The 16,843-nt window shown below is 55.1% G+C and overlaps 7 protein-coding genes across 7 annotated transcripts; 2 read left to right on the top strand and 5 right to left on the bottom strand.

Annotated features, from left to right (window-relative positions):
- Positions 1–339: 339 nt before the first annotated feature.
- On the top strand, positions 340–3,524 carry N657DRAFT_656476 (ARM repeat-containing protein; the record flags this gene model as incomplete). Its single annotated transcript, XM_062794706.1, has 6 exons — positions 340–355; positions 524–688; positions 749–2,073; positions 2,136–2,414; positions 2,467–3,022; positions 3,085–3,524. The coding sequence occupies 6 exons, from the start codon at positions 340–342 to the stop codon at positions 3,522–3,524; spliced, it is 2,781 nt and encodes a 926-aa protein (XP_062646953.1).
- Positions 3,525–5,348: 1,824 nt separating this feature from the next.
- Positions 5,349–6,737, bottom strand: N657DRAFT_450096 (WD40 repeat-like protein). Its single transcript, XM_062787440.1, has 3 exons — positions 6,401–6,737; positions 5,791–6,251; positions 5,349–5,717 (listed from the first exon to the last, which is right to left on the bottom strand). The coding sequence occupies exons 1-3, from the start codon at positions 6,653–6,655 to the stop codon at positions 5,372–5,374; spliced, it is 1,062 nt and encodes a 353-aa protein (XP_062646952.1). The 5' UTR covers positions 6,656–6,737; the 3' UTR covers positions 5,349–5,371.
- Positions 6,738–8,112: 1,375 nt separating this feature from the next.
- N657DRAFT_634375 (acid protease) lies at positions 8,113–9,665 on the bottom strand (the record flags this gene model as incomplete). Its single annotated transcript, XM_062791278.1, has 2 exons — positions 8,113–9,423; positions 9,474–9,665. 2 exons carry the CDS (start codon positions 9,663–9,665, stop codon positions 8,113–8,115), a joined length of 1,503 nt encoding a protein of 500 aa, XP_062646951.1.
- Positions 9,666–10,922: 1,257 nt separating this feature from the next.
- N657DRAFT_656473 (histone acetyltransferase GCN5-like protein) lies at positions 10,923–12,245 on the bottom strand (the record flags this gene model as incomplete). The annotated part of the gene is made up of 5 exons (XM_062794705.1): positions 10,923–11,279; positions 11,363–11,683; positions 11,713–11,967; positions 12,049–12,053; positions 12,083–12,245. 5 exons carry the CDS (start codon positions 12,243–12,245, stop codon positions 10,923–10,925), a joined length of 1,101 nt encoding a protein of 366 aa, XP_062646950.1.
- A 492-nt stretch (positions 12,246–12,737) lies between these two features.
- On the bottom strand, positions 12,738–13,358 carry N657DRAFT_681311 (uncharacterized protein; the record flags this gene model as incomplete). The annotated part of the gene is made up of 1 exon (XM_062796372.1): positions 12,738–13,358. The coding sequence occupies one exon, from the start codon at positions 13,356–13,358 to the stop codon at positions 12,738–12,740; it is 621 nt and encodes a 206-aa protein (XP_062646949.1).
- A 1,172-nt stretch (positions 13,359–14,530) lies between these two features.
- On the top strand, positions 14,531–15,924 carry N657DRAFT_672202 (V-type ATPase; the record flags this gene model as incomplete). The annotated part of the gene is made up of 5 exons (XM_062795627.1): positions 14,531–14,556; positions 14,625–14,637; positions 14,695–14,828; positions 15,138–15,322; positions 15,505–15,924. The coding sequence occupies 5 exons, from the start codon at positions 14,531–14,533 to the stop codon at positions 15,648–15,650; spliced, it is 504 nt and encodes a 167-aa protein (XP_062646948.1). The 3' UTR covers positions 15,651–15,924.
- A 22-nt stretch (positions 15,925–15,946) lies between these two features.
- N657DRAFT_573900 (glycoside hydrolase family 11 protein) lies at positions 15,947–16,698 on the bottom strand (the record flags this gene model as incomplete). The annotated part of the gene is made up of 2 exons (XM_062789000.1): positions 15,947–16,361; positions 16,442–16,698. 2 exons carry the CDS (start codon positions 16,696–16,698, stop codon positions 15,947–15,949), a joined length of 672 nt encoding a protein of 223 aa, XP_062646947.1.
- Between the last annotated feature and the right edge of the window lie 145 nt (positions 16,699–16,843).

The raw sequence follows: 16,843 nt of genomic DNA, 5'->3' as shown, positions 1-16,843 counted from the left end.
CTACGGCTTCCCACCCGCCTCATTCTTAGACATGTGCTGACCTCACTCTGACTGTCAGGCGCATCCTTTGACCATCGGTTTCTCACCCGTCATATATGATCGCCTGTCTTCGCACCCCATCATTCGGTCCGCCTCCCGATTATCGCAACACACCTTCGACACATACGAACGTACAGATTCCCCGTGTCGCCCTCGACGTTGCCGTATTCACGCCGAGTACCATATCTACCTAGACTTGGGCGGACAGGCTTCCGTTCTCACCTTCACACCGTCAATATCTGGCCTTTGCGCCTCGCTCACCCCATGGATTTTACGAGTACAGAGCCGTCGTCTAACATAATGGCGACCAATGTGAGTGTTATTCCGCCTGGATATGCATTTTCGCTTGCGCTGCGCGTGGGTGGGGATATAGGCTGGGCGCGGCTCGCGGAAATATTGCTCTCCTCATAACGTCTCTACCTAGTCACACCCTTCGCATCTGACGCGTGGCCGGCTAACCTTTGGTCCTCTCTCCAGACAACAGGACGCAGTCGCCTCCCTGGCTACACGGGCATGCACAACGGAAACAATAGCACACAAACAAGTCTCGGAAACACTATGTTTGGCACAGCCACACAATCATCTAGCCCATGGAACAACAGTGCCACCGCGAGCTTCGCGATGAACCGAGATACAGTTACCCCTAGAGGTCCGTTGATGCACGAGGCCGTGTTGCGATAGGAAGCGGCCGGCGCTGACGAATATGCAGATACCATCAACGGGAGCACCAGTGCTCTTCGCGGAACAAAGGGGAACTGGATTGGTGCTAGCATGCATCCGTATGGTAGCGCGGATTCTACACAACCACGCCCTCGCTCGGGGAACACATCCCCCCGAAGTCGGTCTGACGCATCGAGTCACGATATGAATACCGCCTCGAGATTCTTTCCTGTTCCTTCAACCGCCCCCCAGGCCGCTCAGGTCGGGTCACGGGGCCCAAATACGGCGACGACGCTGGAGTCGTCCAACAGACCATTCAGGCATGCTCCCAATTTCTCGGACTTTGGAGATGATGGAGACTCTGGATCTCCAAACGCTTTCCTACCCGCTCAGATCGGCCCAGAGCTGGCAAAAACGGCGATAAAGCCGGAGGCGTCGAATAGGGCGATCAAGTATCCTTTCGACTTCCCGGGCTATCCAGAAGAGAACGGAGAGGATCGGTTTCCAAAACTGACGCAAGGGCTCGACTTCACAATGGCAGCTCAACGACAGGCCTACCTCAAGTCGCTGTCCAGCCGCCGCCAGTCCGACCACCAGGGACAGGCCAATTCTTTCAGCGACTTGTCCTACGCCAACCAACCGGCGCGCCCCACTCACTCTCAACGGCCATCTTTCGCCTCCTCCACGTTCCAAACGCAGAATTCAATGAGCTCGGACCAGAACGCCGGGCGACAGAACCGTACGCAAATGGAAGAGGCGTTTTCGATGTTGGTTCTTGATGGCACATCCAATGGCGGGGCTGTCAACAATTTGGGGAATGGTCCCTCCTACGACAATGGGATCCAGAGTTTCCAGCTTAACCCGGGGTCGCAACCGTGGGAGGTTGGACAGGGGTACGTGAACGGTTTCGCAAAAGACGCGTACGCGAACGAGACGGGCCTCGAAAAACGAGGCTCGGTAGTTGGCATGGACCCCATACTTGGCGTGGACATCTCAGCCGGGAGCGCTTCCCAAGCTGGCGTTGGCTGGAATGGCGGTTCATGGTCAAGGCCACCTTCGCGAGACCCTAGGCTGGTCTCGGACCTTGAGCGGCGAGTCCTGGGGCAGCATCTCGTCACGCCGTCCGTGAGCCCTTATTACTCAAACAGCTTTATCCCTCCAGACTTTTCGCAGTATCCTCCGTATTCTACTGCGTACGGTAATCCAAGACATCCTGCGCACATGGCGGGATATGGTTTTCCTCTTCCCGCTTGGCCTCTCCCGGGCGCGATCCCGACTCGTCCCGCCCGAGAGCACGACCCTGGCAGGGCTCTGAGGAGCCCGCTTCTCTACGACTTCAAGCACAGCCCGAAATCGAGACGCTGGGAGCTCAAGGTCAGTAGCCTTAGCCGTTGCCGACGGGCCGAGATAAAGAATATCTGACTGACAAACTACAGGACATCTGGGGCCACATTGTCGAGTTCAGCGGCGACCAGCAGGCTTCTCGCTTCATCCAACTGAAGCTCGAGACGGCTAACAGCGACGAGAGGGACCAGGTCTTTGCCGAGATCGCACCGAACGCACTCCAGCTGATGAAGGACGTGTTTGGCAACTATGTGATGCAGAAGCTCTTCGAGTACGGAGACCAGGTCCAAAAAAAGGTGTTGGCAAACGCGATGAGGGGTAGGATTGTCGACTTGTCAATGCAGCCCTACTCGTGCCGGGTTGTTCAGAAGGTGAGTGGCCCTTGCGGTAAACCTCGCTGTGTGCGAAGCTAACCGCCAGCAGGCTCTCCAGCATGTACTGGTTGAACAGCAAACCGAGCTGGTGAGGGAGCTCGAGTCGGATCTGATCACCATCTCCAAGGACCAGCACGGAAACCATGTGGTCCAGCAGGTCATCCAGCTAGTTCCCCGCGAACACATCGACTTCATCATGACCGGCCTCAGGGGCCACGTCTGCGAGCTTGCTTCGCATCAATATGGCTGTCGCGTCATCCAGAGGTTTCTGGAACACGGCACCGAGGCGGACAAAGTCTCGATGATGCTGGAGCTTCACAACAACGCCGAGGTGTTGGTAACAGACCAATTCGGCAACTATGTCATTCAGCACGTCCTCGAGAAGGGCAGCCCAGAGGACCGCTCGAGGATGATTGGTATCGTCACACCTCAGCTCCTGGCGCTTTCGAGACACAAGAACGCATCCAACGTGGTCGAAAAGTGCATCCTGTTTGGCACACTCCAAGAACAGCGGGCCATCCGAGACCAGTTGCTGGCCAATGCAGACGAAGCGAACAGCCCGCTCTTCCAGCTGATGAAGGATCAGTTTGGAAACTACGTCATTCGTAAGTGGTTCTTTCGTTATCGACATGTTCTTTATCGGCGCTAAGTCTAACGTGCGCCCAAGAAAAACTCGTCAAGGCTCTCCGCGGCGCCGATAGGACCATGCTCGTCGACAAGCTTGCGTCACACGTCGGATCCCTCAAGAAGTCGGGCGCCACGAACAAACAGATCGAGGCCATGGAGCGCCTGGTTTGTGACAACAAAGGCGTTTCGCCATCGACGTATCCAAGTAACGACTCGACCTCGGCGTCGTCTGCCCCGGCATCACCAGGCCTGTACGTCGACGTCCAGGGCGCGCCAACCCCAAATCTAACCACGGACCCCAACAGCCCCCTGAGCACGCCGTCGAGCCACGCGCCCGATCTGGGCGGGGATGCTACCGCTGAGGGAGCCGCTGACCACCAGGCCGGCGGCCAGCTGGGCGCTATCAAGAAGAGCAGCGGTTCTCCGTCGCTGTCGCTGTGGGTGAAGGTAGACGGTGAGGGGAACCAGACCGAGGACTGATTTGCCTCGCTCATACGCAATTTGAACCGGACTCGTTTACTCGACTCCGGCCTGGCTTGTTCACTTCGTCGTTTTCTTTCCTAGACCGGGTGTTTTTTTTTTCTCGGGTTAGGTCGCTTTTATTATTGTCCCTTCAAGGGACGGTACAGACGGGCTGGCGGACAGATATGACTTGAGACTGGCTTTGCCTTGCTTGCGTCGGGCTTTCAGATATGATATCCCCCTTTCTTCTCTGCTTTCTTTCTCTACTTTTATTATGTCCGCCCTTCCAGGAATGTGGGATTTTGACCCGCGGATCTTGGGGGTCTGAATCATGACGACATCGGGTCAACTCTGCTTCGTTGAGATATTTACTCCCCCTCGCTGGTCACAAACGACAGAGAAAATATGTTGAGGGATATTGAGATACATGGTTGAGAAAAGGGTTGGGTCCCTTTTCTGGCACAGAAATAATCACGGGAGGGAAGGAAAGGGAATGGAGTGGAGTGGGTTTGTCTTCTTTGTACCATTGGGTTTTCATGAATGAATGTTTGCTGGGATGCATGCTAGGTTTCAGGGGCTGGGGTGTTCGGCGTATATAAGGCAGGCGATGGATTCTCCCATATTTGGGTTGCTTGTTGTTAGCTATCTCCTTTTGTGTGAAGGTTATTCTGCTCTTTGCCTGATCCTAATTGTAAAGGGGCTAGTTTTATTGGGGGTGGTGGATTTGATGCCTGGAATGGGACGGGATGGGATGGGATGGGATGGGATGGAATGGAATGAAATGGATGAGTTGGTTGAGATATAAGTAAACACACCTGGTGGGCTGGGTGAGATAGATATACCGGACCTGACCTACGTACGTTGTACCTCTGCTGGCGATGTGGTATTTTACCGACTTACTGCCATAGACACCGAGAGATATTTGTGAATGGATGTTTGTTGTATGTATATGCTGGTGGAAGAGTCTCTCTTCGCTTCTCTTCACATTCCAGCTGGTTTGACTCGGTTATTGAGGACCAGGACTGGAGTAAAGGGTGGGGGGGGGGGGGGGGGGCTTTTCTCTCCTCTCTATGCTGAGTTCTACTCTCTCTCACCTCACTTCTCTGGGTCTTCCTCTCTCTTGCTTTAGCCCAAATTTTCCCGTCACCTTTTGTTACGCTTCTTAGAGTAGCCCCCAACAAGCATCACAAACCGACTTTGAGTACCTAGCACGGGTGAGAAGAAGGAAGAGTGAAATGAAGAAACATTGTGGCTAGCCTCTGCTGTCATATACCTGGTAACACAGCTGGACCTTCGTTTGCTCAAGATGCTTTCAACGCTTTGGTTAGGCTTTTGAGTGGTTTTTGTTGATGAGATGGGATGACAGGACAAAACAGCAACATGTTTGCTCCTTGGGATCAACTTGAAGAGAGGGAGGTACATAATTGGGAACCTGATCGATTGTCCATTAACCCACGCCGTGAAAAACTGTAACCCAGACGTAATGACGACAGAATCCTCCTCTAGCGCATATGCCGATACCCAATATCATTCTAATACATCAACCAGTGCACTCTCCATACCCTTTGATGCTGTGCTCTCCTCAGTCCCGCTTGCGCATCCAGTTGCCCCAAGCGCTGACCATCATACCACCTTTACAGCCCTCCCTTCCGCTCCGAACCACAAGAGACAATCCAAAAAAAAACAAACCCAGAGCGAGCATCCCATTCTCCAAATACATATCTACAGGATCTCCTTTGCCCGAGCATTTTATGCTCTTCACTCCGCTGGCTCCTGTGACCAGGTCAGGTTCCCAACCTTATATTCCTTCCCCATCATGAACAGTCCTCCGCAGAAATACGTTTACCAGTCTTCTCCTCCATGCCTCACTTCTTGAGCGCCTCGTCAAAACAATGCAAGACAATCTTCTTCTCAGCGTCTGCCTTGCTGTGTTGGTAACCCTTGGACCAGTCATAGCCCACGGCGTAGGCCAGCGCCATGCCGTCGCGAGAGAAGCTCAGCGCCGTGACGGGCCCGCTAACCTTGGGGAAGGAACGCAGGCGGTGGCGGGCCACGACGTCCCAGACGCTATAGGTGCCGTCGGACCCGGCCGTGGCGAGGACGTCTTTGTGGGCCGGCGAGTAGCAGACGGCGTTGACGGCGTAGACGTCAGTCTGGTTCTTGGCGCTGGTGGACGCCTCGCGGTGGCATTTGAATGTCAGATTCGAGAGGCTGTTGCGGGGAATTTGTTAGTTTTTGTCATGTTGGATTGAAAACATGGCCAAAGGAACGGGAGACAATTTACCTCTTGTCCTTCTCATTTGCGACTTGGGCAGCCGCGCGCCCTTCGATACCGCCAATCGCCCAGCGAGAGCCGTCGGCCGAGACCGAGACGGAGCTGATCTTGGGAGAAAGCGGCGACTTGACGGATTTCCAAATGTGGAGCGGATTGGCGTGGAGGTCGATGAGGTGGAGGTGGTTGTCGGCCGTGCCGGCAGCGAGGAGAGGGCCGGCAGCGTCCATGGCATAGACACGCTCGGGGAGTTGCAGGGCAGCAATGGGCTGTGGCTGGCGCATGTCCCAGTAGCGAACTGTTTTGTCCCAGGAGCCCGAGGCGATGACGGGCGCATTGGTGGCGGGGATGGTGACGAAGCGGACAGACCGGACAGGTGAGGTGTGAGCCTCGAGCGTCATGGTCTGGCTTGAGTTGAGGTCCATGAGATAGATCTTCCTGTCTGCCGCTGCGCCAATGGCGATGGTTCCGTCCTGGCTCTTGTTAATTGAGTCCAGATGTAATCGAGTTAGTATAAGTGACTTGCCTATTGGAACCGTTCGTATTTGTTCGTTTCCCAAAATTTGGAGCATCCTCCTGGATCGATCGGGAGCTGTGGGGTTAGACTTCACGTCGGACTCACCTTGCTGAAATCACAGTCAAGCACGGGGGCGCCAACTGTGATGGCGGCGACACCCTTGATGGTGGCGCTTGAGGTCGAGTTGGTCGCATCATAGATGTAGACTTTGCCGTCCCAGGAGGCGGCCGCCAAGTAGTTGGCCACCGGCGACCAGCGCAGCGCTGAGACGGTGTCCTCCGGGCCTTTGGGAAAATCGACATCTCTATCCTTCTGGCCATTAGCCGCGGAAGTGAGCGATTTTCCTTTGCCAAAGGCCATGATGATGTTGATGTGGTTGTTGTTGAAGTGCTGCTAATTATCGGTTGGAGTGAGTTGACGACTCCATGAACATGTGGGGTCTTATAACTGAGAAGAGTGAAGAGGCCCCCTGTCTAGTCCGCTGACGTGGCTCACGTGCATGGCAGTGCCGGGCCGAATGACTAATGGATGACCTGTTCATGACTTGATTGGATTCTAGGTCCAGCCCTGTTGATTCCAACCTCTTGCTGAGGTTAATAGCCTCTGGACGATCACGATGAGAGCTATGTTTTCCGGCACAAGTTTGTCGCCAGGCTCTGGTGACAAACAAGCAACAATCACTTGACATGCTCTGCCTAAAAAGGAAGATGACTTATCCATGACACCGCGAAGCCAGGCAGACCGAATAACGTAGTAACCGAGACACCCTCCTGGAGAAGGGGAGCCGGGTCAACGTTGACCGTCCATCCAATGTCAGTAGCCAGCACCAGCTCACTCCATCTGAGTACCCGTTGGCCAGTGCGTTTTCTCAATTGTCCTACTCTCCTCCGGAGAGTCGGCCCCGAAACCGGTTGACGAGCCAAAACTAATTGACACACCCAACTTTGCTGTAAGTCAAGCTTCAAATAGCTGCATCACCGTCAACAAAGGGACTGCACCTATTAAAACTTATCTGATGGTTCTATTTGGTATAGAAAGTAAGCCTTGCCAATCTGAGTAGGATTGATCAAGCAATTATCAGGAAAGTACAAGATCTTCAAAGAAAAGGGACGGAGAGAGTCTATCTTAAGACTTCCTCAGAGACTTCTCCAAGACGTAAGATCTTGGGTTTCCTTAACAGCAACCAAGGTGATCTTCCTTAAGTTTTCAAGACTTCCTTCTTATACTAAATTAAACTCTCTCCTACAAAATTTTTTATGGAGGTGTAGCCGCCTATTGATATTGTTGTGGCAACTTACCCTTGTGTGTTAACAGAATTATAATGTTAGGGGAGCTGCACTTAAATTTGGTCTGTCAACCAGTTCGCAGGGGAGTGGGCCAGTTGGGAAAAAGGCACTGGCCCACGGGTAAGGTGGTGCATTACCATTTCTCGGTACTGTACCAATCCTCAAAGCCAGTGCTCCTATTCGTGCATAATAAGCTCCATGCCTTGTCTTGGCTTCTTGATGTAAATCAAGCAAACTTCCACATACCCATACATTTCAATTGCGATCCCTCTCTTTCAGGGCCCTATCCCTCCATGAAATGCCACCTTAAACGCGTCAAAAAGAACCGGACCTACCCTCATTCCCTACACAGAACTAAGCATGTATAACCTCCCAACCGGTTTAGCACAGTGCCGCAGTCCCAGCCCTTTTTATCATCCCAAACGCCGACCCAATGCAATCAAGAAGCGGAACACATCCAGAACCGAACACACGTCATTCCCCGCCCAGAATCACCCCGAATAATGACAAGTGACCGGCGTCAGAGGAATCTTAACCAACTATCACCCCCACCGCAACCGCCACCCCAACAGCAACCATTACACCGCTACTCCCTCCCCAGCTCAGTGCCCTCACCGCAGCCGACTTCGAAGAGGAGCTTCCCCCCGACGGGGCCGCATGCAGCCCTCTCCACCCCTCCGTCGCCCTGACCGGGTTCCTCACGGCCGTCGCCCCCGGTATGTTGCTGCCCGCCGGCCCCTTCCCAATCTCAGCGACACTACTCGCAGCAGTAGCATTGAACCTCGTCTGCGCGAGCGCGACAATATTGTTCTCGAGATCATACACGGTGTACGCCGACCTCAGAAAGGTATCCCCCAGCACATAGGTGCCTCCTTTCCTCGCGGGCGAGATGCCAAACAGGCAGACGCTGGAACTGGCGCCGTCGTTGCCGTTGCCGCTGCTGAACCAATGCGCGATTGTCGTCGTGCTGGGCGAAACGATGTCGAGGACGAGCTCGTCGATGGCCACGGAAATGGTGGGTTCCGAGAAGGTGAAGTGGAGGAGGCGCGGGCCGCCACCGCCGGTGCGGTCGTCGCGGCGGGCCATGGAGCAGGGGACGTAGGCTGCGTTTGCGTCCGGGTCGAAGACGGCGCCGACGGTCGAGTAAATCTCGTGCACGATGCTGTCGGGCAGGTAGGTGAGGGACGTGCCCGTGTCGAGGAGGACGGCGATGGCGAGGTTGTCGCCGCCGAGCGTCTTGTTGTCGAGCTGGAGCCGGGTGAGCGTGATCATGAACTCGGCGTAGAGGCCCGATGCGGACTCGACGGGGAGCGACCGGAGCGGGGCGACGTATTTTTCTGAGTCGACGCCGCCGAAGAGGATGTGGCCCGTGTTGGCATCCAGGCCGTTCAGCCAGATGCTGTAGGCGTTGGACTGGATTACGCCGTCGGCGGCGAGCTGGGCGGGAAGGTTGTGGTAGGTGCCCAGGCCGGCCCGGCCGACTTGGACTTCATTGAAGGGGTAGCCGATCCCCAGGATGCCTTGGGCATTGGAACTCGAGTAGCCGATGCCGAACTGGAGGCGGTCGAGTTTCTGCGAGCTGATGGTGACCGTGTCCGAGACGTAATCCCCGGTTGCGCCGGTGCCGTCGACGTACGATATGTTGAAATTGCTGGCGACGTACTGGTAGGTGGACGACGCGTTGGCCGAGTAGGTTCCGGCGTCGCCGCATGGTTTCGTATTCATGGAGCAGAAGTTGGAGTCAGGGGTGTTAACCCAGAGGTCGCTGCTGCCGGTGTCAATGTGCAATCTCAGCGTCTTTGCTGGAGTGCCGACGGTTGCGTTGATGAGGTATAATGTTTTCTGGTTTTTTTTCAGCCTGTGGAATAGAACGCGCCGGTTAGAAAGCATACCAGATTGTCCAGGCCGGTCTCGATGGTTCCTCTTTTCCTCAGCATGAGCCTCTCGAGCGGATCCCGGGGTGCCGTAACCCTCTGAGTCTCCAAGCCGACCACTTTCAATCCATCGCGTTTCGATGGTATCGATAGTCCACTGATGATCGGAGCGAGTGTAGCCGTGAAAGCCCAATATACAGCAGTCTTCATTGTCTCAACCGTGTCCCGTCAGGTTGGGGAGTATCGGAACGCCGCAAATCCTGCGTCTAAGTCCACGCGATGGGGTTGTTCCAGAGTGCTACGACACTGGGGAACGAATAGAAAGGAATCAACGGAAAGGCTTGGGAATTACTTATGTGCGCATGGTGCAGCGCTAGTGGCTGTGTCTTGATGTGCGGCCAAAGTTGCGATCACCTGTCGTCATGCGCGGGTGACAGATGCATGAGGATTTGTCTCTGTAACCAAGCCCAGTATGGTCGCCCACGAGGCCGAGGTGGCACAAACAGCTCAATGAGAGACGGACAATGGAAGGGGCAACAGAGAGATTGATAGTGTGTATAGAGGCGACGGATGGGGAAACAGGAAATATAGGGCCGAGGTGATTGCTCCTCGGCGTGCATCTGGCATACACGCCCAAATAATCCTCGGATTGGAGAACTCGGACGTCCGGGGAGCCACTCGGCCCAACAAACGCGGGACACTGCCCAGGACCGGAAACCGCCAGGTCCATCTTTGGATCCCGTCATATCAAAGAAGAAAGGACATGGACTGGACGTCGTGTCTTCTTGGCGGCTCCGGATTCAAGCTGGGACTTTTTGAGTTTGGACGACCGAGAAAAGACCGGAGGGTCGTCTGAAGATCCGGAGGCGGGTGAGAGCCAACAAGCTCATGATGAAGGTGACGACGTGAAGCGACGAGGCTGCCCATCGTCGATCACTGTGGGCCATCCGCCAACATTGTATGTGATTGGTCGGTTCCATTGTCTACACCACGTTCTGGACCACTTGCCGCATGAAGCGTGCACCCTATGCAATTTTCTGCAAACTGACTCGGAAAGTTCAACCGAAACTGCACTGCTGCAGAGGCCTATCAGCTACACTATGGACTTCGAGAGCTCCTTATATTAGTAGCTACTAAAGGTATGTGGTACAGGAATCGACTATATTTGAAACTATGTACAAGACGGTTCCTGTAACATGGATCCATCGTGAATGACGCCCTCTAGCTCTAGGTAGCCTCGTAGCTAAGAAAAGACAACGAAAAGTGGCCCGAAGATCCGGAATTAGATCAAGCTAGTAATTACGCTTCGACTGTCCCAGCAGCTACTATCGAAACTCCAAGCGCCCAAACGACGATTTCCGATTTTGTACGGGAGCAAGCCGAACACCCGACCTGGTCCCCAATCCCTGATCATCCAGGGAAGCAAAAAAAAAAGCTTCAGAGGATGAAATGCCACATCGTCGGCATTCACTCCTCTTCAAGCGAATCAAACCACTCCGGCACCTTGAGACCCCACATATACCTCTCCAGCTTGGTCGCATACTTGGCGTATACCGTCGTTGCGTCATTGTACTGCCGACAATTGCTGAAGATCAACTCGGGATCTTTGAGCGTATCCCTCGGGGCAGCATAAGCATCAGCCTCGAGCCGCTCCTCAATGGTCGACAGATCCATCGGTGACGCAATGACGTTGTAGTAATCAGGGACTTCGTCCTTGTTGGCCGGGTTGGGGGAGGGCCACGCCTGTTTGTGGTTCTGGATCTGATACAGGAAGCGTCGGGGTTCGTTGAAGTGAGGCCCGTGGCGTGGCTGCGCCCGTGCTAGCTCGTCCATGTCGGGAGACCATCCGGTTGCTCGAATCGCTGGGATAGAGACCGGATCGAGGGGGGTGAGCTCATGCCGGTCACGGTCCCGCTGGCGGCGGCCCATTGCTGAGGCGGTTGGTGGATGATGTGGCTCTTGCTCAGGGTCCGGATCTTGGCTTGTACCGCCTCCTTCTGCTTGAGCAGCATACGACCGACTTCGAGGTAGCAGATCCGGGGGAACATCGAGCATTGCATGAGTGTACCTCCTTCGTAATCCTTGATATACCCCATCCAGATAGATTTGTCGAGAGTCATATCCTTGGTGAAGCCTTGTTTTTGAAAATACCCAGTAGCATAGTTATCGGCGTAGGTCAGGAAGTGCATTAGCGGAGAAGTGGCCTTGACATAATCCTTTAGGTGCGCCTTGAGATGCGCTCCGTGTATCCCTTCACTTGCTGGTTGAAGGACACGGCGCAGAAGACAATTTCAGCGAACTTGCGGCCTCGAAATTCTCGAAATGGTATCCCGCCAATAACTTCGAGAGGGTGTTTGACGATGGCCATGGAGAGATGGGTGCGGTCGTAGACGAGACGTGCGATTTGATACATAGGCAATCCCGGCAGCTGCTCCTGCAAGTGGCATTTGAGACCCGTCAAGATGATCATGTGCTTTCGGCTGCCATTATTATTGACGGCTCGAAATTCAATCTCGCCGTTTCGTTTTTATAGGACGGCAGGGTTCGAGACAGTCAGTACGTTTCATCACACCGAAACCATGACTGAGCAAACCTTCTCTGGGAAAGGGACCGTCCAAGGTACGAACCGTGTGCTGGGGGGTGAGCTGCCGCGTCTGGCATCCCCTCATGAGCGAGCTTGATTGTTTTGGGATCGGAGGCCGTGCTTGGTTCTTCGGACGGTGCGCGCTTCGTAGCGGGAAGAGCGTGCTCCAAGTCGGCTAGAACGGAGTGCGCGTCTGCTTTGGCCATCGCGCTCTCGGTCTTGTCCCCGACGGGCCCAGACGATATGCGACGTGTCTACGACAATGGATCGCTTGCGCTGAATACCGCCGAGCCTTCCGCCTCTGGTGAGGAATATGTTAGCCTGATGTAGGACTCCCTCGGCTGTTTGTTGTCGTAGACCTCACTTGATGAATAATTCAACGCGCTTGTTGGATTGCTGGGTGGTAACTTGGTACTGGGTTCGCCAATAGGAGCCCGAAGGACGGTGGTGACCGTGGTGTGCGGAGAGAATTGTTGTCAGTGTCCTTTTTGCACGAGTTGAACTCAGTAGTGCTAAACCGAAGATACTGCAGTAAAAGCCAAGCTGGCTAGGGTGCCTATCTATACATGTAGGTAAGGTACTCTTCGTCCAGTCCCACTCTTGACATAATTCCGTGACAAAGAAGACTTTCCCGTTTCGTCGCCCTTGTCTACGCGCCGAGGATGGAAAGAGAGTATAGGTGTCTAGGGAAACAGGCCCTATATTACCGACGATTCATTGCGAAATCCGCCGTCGGCCCGACTCTCTTCATCTTCAAGGCTCGATCGTGTTGGCGCAAATCCAAATAATGCAGCAACCCATGCCCGCGAATTCCATGTCTCCGGGGGCGGCGTCTCGGGGGTCGCTTTCCGGGAGGGCAGCGCGATATTGCAACCGTTCTGGATGGCCAGACGCCGGGCGATAGCAACCATCCGCCTGCAGTGGTTTTCGTCTTTGATGAAGGTTGGGAAGAAATGGTGGATGTCGAGCGATAGCGTACGTTGCAGCCACTCCCTCCGCCTCGTGGGGATCTCGGCGATTATCCCTTGAAGGACGCCCGTGTATCCTGTCCATTCTTCCCTCCGGGCTTGGGGTCCGACAGGCTTGCGGCGAGAGTAATAGTAGTAGAACATAATGGTGGCGTTCCACGTGAAATACGGGCTCGTCCAGGTCATGCTGCCCGCGAGAACATCCAGGATCAAGTCCCACGACTTCTGGTCGGGGATGGCATGGCCCTGCTTCCACCGCCATGCCGTTGCCGAGACAAAATTGCAGAACTTCTCGAAGGACCACATGGCATCATCCCCATTGTCTCGCCGGTGCCAGTGCCGCTTGAACATAGACGAGCCGGAAACCCATAGGCGATGAGGAGCATATGCCTGACAAAGGGCGAAGAGCCAATACCGCAACGCGAAGCCGGGGCAGATGGTATTTGTAGCGTCGGCCAACGTCGCGGCGTTCTCAAATTCGGCCTCTCCTTTTCCTGAACTCGTTTACTCCATTTCGTAGACGATGGTGCCAATGAATTCAAAGACTCGTTCCGCTCCAAACGGGCAGTCCTTGTTGGAACTCCGCCGTCCGAGGCACCTGGACGCGAGGAGCCTGTCAGGCGACCCCTCTCCGAGATGGCGAATGGCGGCCTGCATCTTTCGTGCCGCTCGGTCGAAGGCCTCCTCGAGGCGGCCGTCCTCCAACCTTCCGATGGGCGCGCGAGCACAGGTAGATGCGGAAGCTCAGCCATGTTGCGAACTCGCTGAGCCCAAAGCACGAACACAGGCACATGAGGAGCTTAAGCCTACGCCGATCTGAATCTACTTCATTGGGCTGTACTGGGTCGCGCCGCCGTGTGTCAGCTTACGGCGGACCGGATGCCGTCAGGGTGGTTGTGTCGCTCCCGTCCTGAGCGCGGACGGTGCCGAGAGGGCAGATGGAAGCCATGTCGGGCAACCAAAAGCACGGAATTGGAAAAGCAGGTTGATCCAAGGCAAGTGCGATATGTGCACAACCAGACAGCCACCGCGGTCACACCACGAACAACCCTCAGAACCGCCCCCCCCCTCTCCCTCGGACCGCACTCTTATCGCGCGAGACACCACGAGCACTACATAGTCTATTGTGGGATCAGCCGACTTGGAGGCGTATCTGACGGTTTTTGGCTTGATGGAGACCCCAGGTACTCAGTGTAGGATAGGTCTGGCCTGGGACTTGGGTACTTGGCGCCCGCATACAGGCAGGGAGAAATATGACGGACAAGAAGCGCTGTCTACCTTGACGTATCTTAGTCTCGGTGAAAACCATCCGAGTGATTACTTGCTGCACCCTGCCCTAAAAGCTTGCTCAGCCTTGGCGCCGCGTCAGCTTCCCTAGATTGGGATTGCGGCGCTGCCCTGTTTGGGACCCTTCAGGCCTCTCTCACATGCTTCTGATTCCTCGACTTGCACTCTTTCTTGTAAACTTCAAGTGAAGGAGAGTCATTATCCGAAAAAGCTAACAGAATCACAACTTGAATACAATGGACGCCGTCAACTTAGACCGATGGTCTGTCTGTCCTTTGTCCCACACCTCCGCCTCGCAACGCTCACTAACATCTCCTCGCCACCTAATAGCCCTGCTTACGCCGTATGTCTCCCATCTCGTTCAACCGCAATTGCACTCCTCGACTAACATCCCTAAAAGTCCTTCTTCGGCGCCCTGGGCTGTGCGTGCGCCATCATCCTCACCGTCTTCGGCGCCAGCTATGGCACTGCCAAGTCGTCCGGCGCCATCTTCTCCTCGGGCGTGATCCGGCCCGACAGGTTGATGCAGAACACGTAGGTCCAGCCAAGAAATTCCCCTATCTATCCATTGCTGAAGCGTAATGCCACTACACTGTCGAGGAGGCGCATGCTTCCCCCTCATAATAGCCCCCTTTTCCTCCCTGCCATCCATCCATCCACCCCATCCATCCAAGGCTCTTGACCCCATCTTGTAATGATTGAATCCTACAACCACATCAGATTCGATCAAATACACACCAACCACCCTGAAAGCCCTCTTGACTTTCCCTTCCATCAATTCAAAAAAAAAAACTGATGGTTTAATACCTTACTTTAAACTCACCATGCCATCACCACATACAGCCTCTGCGCCATCATGGCCCAAATCATCTCCATCTACGGGCTGGTAGCGTCCGTCATCATCTCCAACAACCTCGTCGAAAAGATGGCCCTGCACACGGCCTTTCTGCAGCTCGGCGCCGGTCTGGCCGTGGGCCTGTGCGGGCTCGCGGCCGGGTTCGCGATTGGTATCATTGGTGATGCCGGCGGTACGTTTATCCTCTTTGTGTTTTGTCTTCCTCTTTTGCTTCCCCCCCGTCTCTCTCCCACCTTTCGTTCCCGTCAGTCGAGTTTCTTCCTTTGGCCATGTTCGAGTAGGAATGAACAGCAGCCGAAATACCCGGGCTGAACTTCATGGCTGACATCGTGAGGGCGTGCGTTGCTTCTCCAGTCCGCGCCAGCACGCAGCAACCTCGGCTGTACGTCGGCATGGTGCTCATCCTCATCTTCGCCGAGGTGTTGGGTTTGTACGGCGTGATCGTGTCCATCTTGATGTTGACCAAGTCGACGCTGGGGGTTACTGAGTGTCCTTACTGAAGAGAAGGAAGGTTGAGGTAGATGAGGGGGCGAGGAGACAGAGGCTGGGGATCAATTGAGGATGTCGACATGTTCACAAAGTGCGCATAGTACGTGCAAAAATATGTACATTTTGAAACAGCACCTAGGAGAGGTGCACACGAAAAGAATACCTAAGGCCGCCTTCCTTCCAACCGGCCGCACGTATTATCTCCCCTTACCAGCTGCAAGCCATTTCCCCCTTCTCGCGCCACCGGGCGAGATACCGTCTCCCTCGACGCCCGTTTGAAGTTGGATGCCACCTTACATGTAATCACCTAGCCCCTGATGGTGTACTGGGCGCGGCCGCCAGCACCGCCCCATCCCTCGGTGGCCAAGACCTGGTAGTCGTGCTGGCCGAGGTTCAGGCCAAACTTCTGCCAGGCGGCAAAGTGGGCGCCCATGTTGACGCTGCCGCTGCCAGCGCCGCTATTGCCCTGGCGGTTGGCAATATACTGCCAGAAGGTGGTGGTGCCCGCGATGGACGGCTGGTTGACCTGCTGGTGCTTCCACAGATCCCACGTGGCGCCGTCGGCCTGGTAGGTGCCGACCTTCTGGCCCTGCGCCGACCCCTTGCCGTCCGACGTCCACTCCTGCACGTAGTACTCGATCAGGGGGTTGCGCGTCCAGCCGTAGACGGAGAGCAGGACCGTGCCCGACGAGCGGCTGCTGCTGCCCGAGTAGGAGATGGTTCTGGGGCGGTTTGTACAAGTTTAGATTTTCGGACTGGGACGACACTGAAGGTGCAACTCAGAAGTGGTTGTTGGGCTTACCTGGACGTTCCCGTCCTCCAGCCTTTTCCAACAACAAAGTCGCCCGCGCCAGAGAACGAGACCGAGTATCCATTGGACGTCGGCGAGAACTGGACGTTTCCGCTGGTCTTGTAGTTCTGGCTGTAGTCCTGGCGGCGGGTGAGGTTCCGAGGCGCAAAGTCAAAGTCCGGAAGATCCAAAGACGGCTCCGCGGCCGGGGCAGCGACAGCCCCGAGAACCGCCGAGGCAGCAAGCGTGAGGTAGGTGAACAAGACCATGCTGAGAGTGCAGAACGGTGGACGGAGACTTGACTTGGGTTATTAGGTTGTTGGACTTGTCCCTCTCGAGACCGAAGATGGAATGCCTCGCCCTCCCTTTTATAGCTGGTCGCAAGCTCCTGACGAACACCGGGGTCACCTTCCC

The sequence above is a fragment of the Parathielavia appendiculata genome (assembly GCF_033297405.1).
Source record: "Parathielavia appendiculata strain CBS 731.68 unplaced genomic scaffold N657scaffold_7, whole genome shotgun sequence".
NCBI classification, from domain to species: domain Eukaryota; kingdom Fungi; phylum Ascomycota; class Sordariomycetes; order Sordariales; family Chaetomiaceae; genus Parathielavia; species Parathielavia appendiculata.
Note: the sequence above shows the minus strand (reverse complement) of the source record. Positions and strands in the feature narration are given on the sequence as shown.

Bases quoted from the DNA above. Each gene is read 5' to 3' on its own strand.
- N657DRAFT_450096 (XM_062787440.1), bottom strand. From the start codon at position 6,655: ATGGCCTTTGGCAAAGGAAAATCGCTCACTTCCGCGGCTAATGGCCAG. The intron at 6,252-6,400 runs GTGAGTCCGACG...AACAAGAGCCAG, and splicing joins TTGACTGTGATTTCAGCAAG to GACGGAACCATCGCCATTGG. The intron at 5,718-5,790 runs GTAAATTGTCTC...TCCCCGCAACAG, and splicing joins GCAAATGAGAAGGACAAGAG to CCTCTCGAATCTGACATTCA.